Source organism: Cucumis melo, chromosome 3 (genome assembly GCF_025177605.1).
Source record: "Cucumis melo cultivar AY chromosome 3, USDA_Cmelo_AY_1.0, whole genome shotgun sequence".
In the NCBI taxonomy this organism is placed as follows: Eukaryota; Viridiplantae; Streptophyta; class Magnoliopsida; order Cucurbitales; family Cucurbitaceae; genus Cucumis; species Cucumis melo.
The window spans coordinates 1392150-1403441 of NC_066859.1; the positions used below are offsets into that span (position 1 = coordinate 1392150).

Sequence of the window (11292 nt, forward strand, 5' to 3'; positions counted from 1 at the left end):
TATATATCTAAATTTACCTTTGTGTCATTGTAGGTATGAACTTGTGGGAATATGGCGTCTGTGACCATAAAGAGATCTATATGCTCTTTTTTTAATAAGTAATTTCTTTAGAACATTCGAACTTGTTAGACAATGTAACATTTAATTCTGATTTGGTATTTTATATAATTATTTAGTAATTTGTTGCTTATTTTTATTTTTTACAATTTTAGTCAATTTAAATCGAATTGGAATCGAAAAGAATACTGCACGATTGAAAAAAAAAGAAAAATTCAATAAATACAAAAATATATTCATAATATCTCCCAACGCACTCAAAGCATCAGAATAGATGCCATTCCCCCAATGTGTTATTGAAAACGTTGGAGGACATTTTCTCGATGTAACGTCAGGAGAATACTTTTCCTGATGCCTAAACGGGATGTCGGTGGTGGTTTACTGCCGATGTATATACGTCACGTTGAGAATGAGACTGTGCCAACGTTTTATCATCGTCAGGCAATTCGACGTCGGGAGAAGGAATTTCTCAACGTCGTGCTGGTTGCATGTCGAGAATGGATTTCTCGACGCGTTTCGGTAGACATTCTTTCCGACGTGAGATTGTACGTCAGAATAGCCTTCTTTGAAGCCATTTATAATAGTCGCCGATGCATGATGGCATTGGGAGATCCCTAACTTGTTGTAGTGTTTTTAAAAGTTGGAACTAAAACAGACGATTTTAAAAGTTTAGGGATCAAAATAAAATTAAAAATAAAATTCAGTTAAAGAACCAAAATAGGATTCAATTTTTTTAAAACTAAATTAAGATTATTCTCTCATGTTTTCTTATAATATTTTGGTACAAAAGTTAATTTTTAATCAAAGTAAAAAAAGTAGTTGAAATATAACTATTAGATTCAAAATATTAACATAGATAGCAACAATTTTTTAAAATTGCAAATACAACAAAACCTGTCAAAATCTAGCATCCATAGATCATATTAAAAATATTGGATAAAAATTTATTAGTGATAGAAGTCTATCGTTGGTAGACTTTGATATAATTAAATTTTTTTAAAAATATTGTTATACACTTAATTATTATTCCCAAAATTCTATCTATTACAATTACCCTAAAAAACAACAAAATTTTTAAGAACTACCTTTTTAGTTTTCAAATTTTAATTTGAAATTTGAAAATATGAATAAAAAGTGGGTAACAAAGTAAAAAGTTTATAGACAATGGAAGTGTTTGTAGGATTAATATTAAAAAACTAAAAACTACATAATTACTCAACAAACCTTAAATTATTTAATTGTAACATTATAAAATTTACAAAAAGCTAAAATCTATTTTGTTTCATGACCACATTTTGTTATTAATTGGTCATTGGAAAAAAGAAACAGAACAATTCTAATTTCAATACTTTCTTAAATTTTAATCCATCCATCGGGGGCCAGGGGAATTGAACAAGTTAATAAAACTTGGAATTAATTAGAACGTTTACACTTGAGTCTAGAATTATAGGATGAAATTTTATGATAAATGTATAAAGTAAAGAAAAAAAAAAGATGGAAATAAAGTTTATTGATTAATTTGCAAACACCCATCGTAGGTATGGTTGAAGTCGAGTTACTAATTAAGTAGACCAAACACTCTCCAAAAGTTAACTATCACCGAAACTAAAATTAAATAATAGAATCTATATTCAAATTGTCAACATATCTTAAGTAGACCTATTGAGTGATAACACATAGATCATTTTTTTTAAAACAATCATAAAAGTGAGGATCAAATTTCTAACTTTTTACAAATAAATAAATAAATATCATGTTAATTATTATTGAGCTAAACTCAGGTTCCAATATCAAATCAGAATTAAAAAAAGAAAAAAAAAAGGAGAGAGGTTGGTTTATATAAATCAAAAGCATAGATATTAGAAGTTAGAAGGAACATGCACCAACATATGAGGGCCATCCAAGTTAGTTAAAGTTGTGACAAATAAGCAAACCATATAGTAGTTTTCTCCTCCAACTTTAAAAATCTATTGTATGATTGATTATCACTACACATCCAACTTCCTCCTTTTTCTAAATCCCCATTTATAGATTTAGATATTGAAACCAACACCACAATCATTCATCATTTGCTTAATTAAAAAAGATCCATAAATAATAATAATAATAATAATAATAATAATAATAATAATAATAATAATAATAAATATAAATTATATACACATTGTAATTACCAATCTTCTCATTAACAACTCCCATCTTCTCCAACTTCTCACATGCTTCAACGCCACGCCAAATTTTAAGAAAAAAGAAATCCCCTTTTCCCTAACAACTTCCCCTTAACAAACTTCATATAAATACATACATATACACACACACACATACACACGTGTGTGTGTGTATGGTTAGCTATAAAAGTGTGGCCTTTCTTGTGTTAGGGTTTATGTAACGACTGCCATTCGGCTTCAAATTTGTAAAGAAAAAGAAATGGGAATGGGGGTTTGAAATTTGAAGAACAAGTTGTTTAAATTAGGTATAAATTTTCTAATTTTGCTTTTGTTTTTTTCCTTTCTATTTACGTTTCTACGAGGGTAATGCGTTGGAAAGAAGGGTGTTTTTGTAATGCTAAAATGATTTGTTTTGTGCTTTTTCTTTCCAAAGCATACATAATCATTATATATAAGTTTATGATATGTTTGATTAATTTGATTATATGTTTTAATGTATAGTTTCTTTTAATAATTCATGTTATGAATTAATTGAAGTTCACATTGCTGATCTGGTTAGTAATTTTTTTTTTTAACTAATGAATTTCAGTTTGAGTTTTCTTTTTTGGTATATTGGAGTTTAGGGAAAAATGAGAGAGTAGTGGTTCCATATGTACGTCTTATTCTTTGACATTTTATTTTGCTTCAATTTACAAATTTTTGATATTTAGTTGATGAAAATTAAGCATAATTTCTCTACCTACATTCTTATATAATGGTTTGTATTGTTTTTAAGTAAAAAAAGAAAAAATAAATGATAAAAAAATGATAAATTTAACAAAATATTTACCAAATATAGAAAAAAAAAACATTCAAATATTGTTCATATCGTTAATAAGACAAATTTAAAAGAGTTTAATATAAATTTTGATATTTAATTAGTTGATGAAAATTAAGCATAATTCTTCTAGCTATATTCTTATAATGGTTTATATTGTTGCCGATTTTAGCAATTTAATCGAGGTTGCTACTATTTCTTATTTCTAACAATATTAAATTAAATTGAGGAAGTTTAAATTGAAGCTAAAAGAGTTTATAAAAATGGAAATTTTATTTAGTGATTATAGAAACCAAAATTGAATTAAGAATTGAATGATTGATTAATTAATTTTAATCTTTTAATTTGTGGGAGTATTAATTCAGTGTTGAAGAAAGCAGAGTTGCAATGGAAGAGGAAATGTGTCCGCCATTGTTGCCGTCTAGTCTTTCTTCAACAACTGAATTGTCAGTGGCGGAATTTGAGGATTTCAGTCAGCATTTCGCTTCAATGTATCATTCAATTTTCCCTCCATTGTTATCATCTTCCTCTCTTCCAAATTCTCTTTCATTTACTCCGTCGCCCTCCTCCGCCGACGATGACCACAACAACCACTGCACCACCGCCACCGCCACTTCCACCACTGACGACCTTCTTGTTCAGGCCCGTCTTATTCTCGAAAACCGTCACCTCCGTCACCGCCACGATCTCTGCCTCCGCCGCCTCCGTCAAGTCTCTGACGACGCTGATTATCTACGGCAGGAGAATGCCCAGCTCCGATTGGCGAATGCCGAGCTTGTGAAGGTTATTTCGTCCAAGACGGCCATTGACGATCTTGTTTCAATTCCGAATTCTCATCTCCGGTCTCTGATTGGAGGCGGCCAAAGTGGGGATGAAATTGGTTATAATGATATAATTAGTCCGACGAGTGTGATTGGAAAATATAATGATCAGTTCGACGGAAGGAATAATCTCCACCGGATCTCTCTTCCAAAGAGCATTTCCATCCGCTCTGCCGCCGCCGCCGCCTCCTCCGCTCCACCCAACATCAAATTGGTAGGCATATTGATTATTATTACATTTTCATTTTTTCTATTGTGTTTTCCATTGTGAGCGTATTGAATTAGCGCTGAATAATCATTTTGATTTCAATTTTTGGTTTTTGAAAATCTCTTTTTAGTTTTTACTTTTTAGAATTTTAGAAACCAAAAAATTATGGACTATTTTGAAATATTTCAAAATATAAATTAAAATATTTACCTTTTTTAGGAAAATTAAAACATTTACTAAATACAACTAAATTTATCGATCCAAACAGATATATTTGTAAATTTTATTTTAAAAATCATATAACTTTTTTTAGTTTTCTGATTTTAGAAATCAAAAAACATATTTGGTAATGGATTTTGATTTTTTTGTTTCTAAAATTTGAAACATGTTTGGATGATTTCTTAAATATGTACTTTTATATAAAAATAGAATCCAACTCTTTTTACTATATTTGTAGGGACGCTTGCAAAAACAGCAAAAAAAATTATTATAATAGGATCTATGTTACTATATTTTTTAAATTGTAAAAGTAGCAAATTTAAAAGCGGATAACATAGTCTCTCGATCGTCTTCCGATAGCTGTCTGATATTTGTCATATTCACAATATACAAAAAAAAATGTGTTATAGGCTATTTAATTTTTTTTCTCATCTGATGCAATTTTCCATATTTTTATTTAGTAGACATAACTATTAATTGGAAAATTATTTAAAATGGAAAAAATTCTGAAAATATTTACAAAATATTACAAGTTGGCCACGATAAACACAAACACATAGTCCACCTTGGTTTGACATTGATATTATGATATTTTGTAAATATTTTGGTTCATTTTATTATATTTGAAAATAGTTAATTATATATTGAAATTAGGATTTTGTTTTTTTGTTTTTGAAAAATTTGCGTATTGATAAAAAGATAAAAGAATATTTAAGTGTATAAACTGATTACAAATAAAATGGGTAATAAAAAAACAATAAAAGTAAACCCTAAAATTTGAACACAAAATAAATTAATTTTCTTGTTTCTAAAATTTCTTTACAATCTTAGAACTATTTTTAAAAGTGAAAAAACAAAAAATCCAATTGAATACCAAATAAACTAAACATAATATAATATATGGAAATATAACATTCTAACACATCTCTAAATTCTCAAGTACAACTAATGCATTATATGTATAAAACAAATTGTTTAAATCCTAAAAACCCATTAAAATATTTAAATTAATAAATAAGTATATCAAACTTTTTTTAAAAAATATTATTCCAAGAGCTACTAGTTGTAATTACAAGCTTAGTAGAACGTTCAATCAAACCTATATCTAACAAAGTAACAAGTGGTTTAATTTTTGAAACGGTGCATCTATATAAGAGATATATAACTAAAAACTTTGAATTTTGTACGTGAAATTAAAATTTCCAAAGACAAAAGTTTAAAGAATTATTAGAATTAAAGATGAGTTAAAAGTTAGATTTGGTTATGGCAGCGTGGGGCGTGCACTCCGGTGAGCGATGGTGGGAGTAGAAAGAGAGAAGAGGAGGCAACGGAATTTGAGGTGTACAATCAAGGTACAACCAAGACAGAGCTCTGCAATAAATGGCAAGAGATCGGCGACTGCCCTTATGGCAATCATTGTCGATTTGCTCATGGACTGGAAGAGCTCCGACCCGTCATGAGACACCCACGTTACAAGACACAAATGTGTAGGATGGTACTCGCTGGTCAAAAGTGTCCTTACGGTCATCGGTGCCATTTTCGCCATTCTCTTAGTGAACAATAAAAGATGACCGACGACCAAAACAAACAGACAATAACACAGACAGAAAACAACTGGAAACAATAAGCAATAAAGATGAAACAAAGATATTAGAAGAAATAAAAGGAAAAAGAAGAAGAAGTTATTTGGCTTTTGTGTAGTGTATATAATAATGGCCTTATATATACATATATATTTGTTGTTGTTGTTATTATTATCATTATTATTATTTTGATTTATTTGTGGAATGATTTAAAAGATTTATTTTCCCTCCAGCTGGAAAATGAATATTATTGTATATGATAATTCTAAGTGTTGAATATTTACTGTTATAGCAGAAATAAAAATGAGTTATTATATATATGTAAAAGCTTTTATTTGTTATGAAGGCCAACTTTTTGAAATGTTACTAAATTTAATTTATTTTTGTTTATGATAATGAATTGATAAATGTAAGTTTGTATATATAAGTTCTAACAATTATAATTAAAAAGGCATTCAAAAAATCAAAATAAATAGATTTATAAGTGTGGACCAATTAGTTTGTTCAATGATTTCATATCTAACACTCTCTTTCTAATTTTTCTTTTTTAAAGAAATCTTTTCTTTAGAGAAAAATTGTGGTTCTCTAAAGAAATAATCAGCTTGGTATTAAGTAAAAATTTCAGTATTTTTTTTTAAAACACAAAGGAGGTTGTGCTAGTGTTTGTTTGCTTAAATTATATATGTAAAATACAATTTCATCTTTGAAGGTATTTCTAAATTACATTATGAAAATTTTTATTTTTTTACCTTCTAATTTTAATAGAATTAATTGACACAATAAAATTTGTAAAACTTGAAAAGCAAACATAACATCATCACAAATAAAAATCACATACTGTATATATATATATATATAAACGAGTAAAAGTCACATACTGTATATATATGTATATATAAACGTGTGTATATATGTGTGTATATAAACGTGTGTATATATACGTGTGTACGTATCTAGATATGACGACCTGATCCTTACATAACATAATGAAGCCAGTACCATATTGTAGACTACATTATTTATCTAACATGAGACGTGTTTTGATCAAAGATCTTTTGAAAAGAAATATAAGAACTTCTTAATATTCCATAGTAAAAACTTTACAAGCGTTTCTTTTACAAAACACCAGGATCCATCCAGAAAACACTAGCATAGCAAATACATGTGACCAAAGCAAAGAGTTTGATGGTTGGCCATTTGAGTGGTTTCCAGTCATGCTTCCTTCACTGTATCCTCACTTGCAAAGTCTGTAGAATAGGGTGTAAGTACATAATATATACCCGGTAAGTAGCTCTCGCATAAGGTAGTGCCTTCAAATGCACAATCGCATACAACATGCAATGAAAACAAATGGTTTGGGATCCAAAACTTGTACTTGTCTTAACATGAGGTAGTTGCAACGGAAGTCCTAATAAGAAAATTTGAACTTGAGTGAAACTAACTCATCTGATATTTAGCCTGTCATGCAGTTAATTAGTCGCACCCAACAACAACCATAACATAACTATAAGGGGACTAGCTAGGGAGGTAAAACCATACATACTCCATTCTAGAGTCCTAATATAAACATAATTACATAAGAGGGTTGGATCTAGAGGAGTGCATGCAATCAATATACACAGACCCTTCTAGTCCTGGAAGCATATAACTACCTATGCTTACTTATAAAACTTGATCATAATCATGAACATACATATGATGTATGGGGTCCCCTATCAAAAAACATGTTTGAGAGTATGTCATGTAACATACCAAAGATACAATCATAATAATATAAATGCAACATTTTAAAGGTACATTACCATAAGCCATGTAATAAAAGAATGAGATAAGCAGCTTTACCTCGATCGTGATCCTATTTTTTCCCTAATTATTCTATATTCCAAAAAAACACTTATGATTTACCAATAGAAGGCCTTGATATTCTCCAGCTTCCCTTGCAATCTTACAATGATGAAAAACCTATTGATAAGACCATAAAGACCTAAGTTTGTATTCATACAGAACCTAAGTATCTTTTAAAATGAAAAGAAATTGTGCAAATTTGAGAGAAAACAAGACAATATGTTCAAAAGTAAAATGGCAAAACAATTGATCATCAGTAACAAACTAAAATAAACATTATTGTATCCATGGATCAATAGATAGCAATATTGGGGAAAAAGATTGATAAAGATTTTTGTAGTTTTCATGTAAAACTGCTGACAAGGTATTGATTACTTTGTGAAGAACTAATGCTTTTCGATGTGATTAAATCATTTAGAGAAAACAAAGAGAGTGATTAAAGTGATATGAAATTTAATGTTTGTTATTTTTTGAGTGAAAAAAATGAAGCCTAAAAATAGCAAATTAGTCTAATACTCATGTATAAAAATTACCTAGCTCTTTGCTAAGGTAGCACTAAAGCTGGTTTCTTTCTCTAAAAAATACTAATATATAAAAATTCAAATTAATACAGACAACTGAATAAAATAATAGAAGAATTAGATGATAAGATAACTCAAAACTAAAATATAATCGAGAACATATAAAACTTAATTTTAATCAGTTCACAGATCTAATAAACCAATCACACAAAAGAAATAATAATGAGTTCATCCATTAAAAAACACACAAGCCTTAAAAAGAAAGATTCGAAAGTTAGAAAGAAAAAATGAACAACAAGGAAGTAAAAAATTTGGTTTGGTAATTAATTATTTTGTTATTTAGAAACTAAGTCTAATATTTTACAAACTCTTACCATCCTTTACTTTTTTCGAAGTAACAGAGTTGAATTCTTAATCAACTTTTAAAAACAAAGATATTGACTTGAAAAGTACCGGTAAAAAGGTAGATAACAAAACTGTGTTTATAGGCTAAATTTACCAAAAAACCAAAATCTAATAACCAAAGTATAAGTTTCTAAATAGAATTTAAATTATCTCAAAAAAAAAATTTCTAAAGCTAAATAGTTATCAAACAAATATTAAAAGGAAATGAAAAGGTGGTGACAGAAGTATAGAGAGCACAAAAGATTGAGATGCACCAAATATGCATTTCATCGTCTGTGCCCTCTATCTTCTGTCAACAACGTAGGTATCACCATATTGGCGTTCTTTTCTTAATTCCCGTTCCAATCACAAACAACTCAAAAAAAAAAAAAAAAAAAAGACCCTAAATGAGATAGAGAAAGATTAAGAAAATGGTTTAGTTTGAAAGAGATATATATGTGAAGAAATGGTATGAATGGGATGGTTAGCCAAAGTTGAACAATGTCTCAATTTATAGGGAAGTTTATGGGGTTTGGGGTCCTCCATTTGTAGCCGTAAAACCCTTTTGAAATTGAATGAATAAAGTATGCAATACCCACTTTTTAAATATCATCAATATTCTCCTCACACACTTTCCCCCCTCTTTTATGCCTTTTTCTAGCTACTTCTTTTGCTTAATTCACACAAATTTCATCGTATTGGACCAATTAATCTTGAATAGGAAAGTTTCCGTTAAACTTACGATTCTTTTTCTTTTATTTCTGTCTTCTTTTGACGTATAGTCTCTCTCACTTTTGTTCGTTTTAACTTAACCTTTACTTTTGCAGACGTATCGATTCGATACTACTTCATTTTTTGTTTGATTGATTAATGAACGATATTCGAACCTTTTGATTGTAACGTGATATTAAATTTGTGACGTTTCAATATTTACTTTTGCAGATATATATATAATATTAGTTCAATATTTCATTCAGTTTTGTGAAAACATAGACACGTTTTCAGATGTATGATTTTAACTTTTTCTTCGATAGATGGATTGGTTTTGATGTTATCAATTAAATATATGCATATTAAAATGAACACATTTTTTAACGGGGGGGAATACTTTAAAATTGGTGAAAGTGGTAAAGGGAGAATGGTGGATGGGGTTTAGGATGAGGGGAATGGGTAGGCCAAGTTGACAAGAAGTATGGAGAAGGGAACAGAAAATTGAAAAATCCCCCACCACCAAAACTCTAAAAGATTTATCCCATTCTTCTTATCATTTTGGCCCTATAGCTCTCGTCTTTTTGACATTCACAACTAAAAAAATTAGGTGGGGATTGTTTGGACCTATATTCCTTCCATTTGTCACTTCCCCATTGTGCTTCCCCTCCATTTCTTTTCTGTCATTGATGTATATTGAAACTTTTCCCATAATCTACCAAAGTATCATATATATATATATATATATATATATAACAAATTTAAATATATAGTTTCATCTCATTTATACAAATTACTATGTGTGAATTCATTGTGGAACATTGCTTCTAGGACATGTCTTTTATCTATGACATAATTATTTTAATTCAAATTAACATTTACCAAAATTAATTCCCACTTAAATCAATGAAATGAGCTTAATTGAAAAAGGTAAGCTAGTTTTAAAAGCTACATATAAATTAATATTCTAGTTTCAAACTATAGTTACAATTACTATGGAAAACCCTAATTTAGTAGAGACAAATCTAGAATAATGTTTGGATTTTCAAATTATACTTCACCTTTTTTATACAATCAATTACTCTATCACCATTTTTTTTTTTATTTTTAAGTTAATTAAGCTTCTAATGTTTCAAGTTTTCATCAATTTGGAGTTTTAATTTTTAAGTTTAAAAGCCACGAACGACTTTTGAATTTATATCTACATATTTTTATTCATGAATTTTAGAAAATATCAAATTGATCTTTAAACTTTCAAATTTTGTGTTCAATAATACAAGTCATTGAAATTTTCAATTTCATTTTCAGAGGAGGCGTTTGAGGTTTTAAATTATTTATTATAGTATGTATGATATAATAGTTTGTATTTGAGTGCAAACTGTTTTGGTATGGTTAATAATGTATTATGTTTGGATGTAAACTATTATAATTTAATTATAATGATCAATATTTGATATACAAATTATTTTAGTCTGGTTAAAAAATAGTAAACACACAGTAATAAAGAGATATTTTAAATAGTATATTAAGATAGTTAATTGTGAATTATAATAGTTCTATTGAAAACCCAACACTATTACAATTGAAGGTTGAAACACTATACTAGATTATAATATTGGATTTTTTTTGATCTTACAACTCTATACCCTAAACACAAAATTCTTAACTTCAATAGCCAAATACTCACACCGGAAGTTAAAAGATTATAGTATAGTATATAGGACACATTCCATACATAGTAAAGGTAAAATATAGAGAGTTACCTTACAAGCGATGATGATTTGATATATGAATTTAGGGTAAGAAAAGAAAGAGATAGTTGATTGGAAAAGACCATTCCATTAGTGGCAAGTGATGTGACCCCAAGTGGGTAGGGTAGGGTAGTGTAGGGTGCCCTTATATTTATCCCCTTTCATTGGATGCAAAACAACCTATATATCCTTCAAACATAAAAAACAACT

The 11292-nt window shown here is 28.7% G+C and overlaps 1 protein-coding gene and 1 non-coding gene across 3 annotated transcripts; one reads left to right on the forward strand and one right to left on the reverse strand.

The window, feature by feature from the left end:
- The first annotated feature begins 2451 nt into the window (after positions 1-2451).
- On the forward strand, positions 2452-6189 carry LOC103485461 (zinc finger CCCH domain-containing protein 14). 2 transcript variants are annotated; one of them, XM_008443080.3, is made up of 3 exons: positions 2452-2530; positions 3408-4077; positions 5561-6189. In XM_008443080.3, exons 2-3 carry the CDS (start codon positions 3430-3432, stop codon positions 5852-5854), a joined length of 942 nt encoding a protein of 313 aa, XP_008441302.1. In that variant the 5' UTR covers positions 2452-2530; positions 3408-3429; the 3' UTR covers positions 5855-6189. The 2 variants fall into 2 exon arrangements, with proteins under 2 accessions (XP_008441302.1, XP_050937969.1); XM_051082012.1 differs by lacking the exon at positions 2452-2530 and having other exon boundaries at positions 3185-4077.
- A 2660-nt stretch (positions 6190-8849) lies between these two features.
- Positions 8850-8950, reverse strand: MIR156E (microRNA MIR156e). The gene is given in 1 exon segment (NR_120772.1): positions 8850-8950. It is a non-coding gene; the product is annotated as a microRNA MIR156e (primary transcript).
- Positions 8951-11292: the final 2342 nt, after the last annotated feature.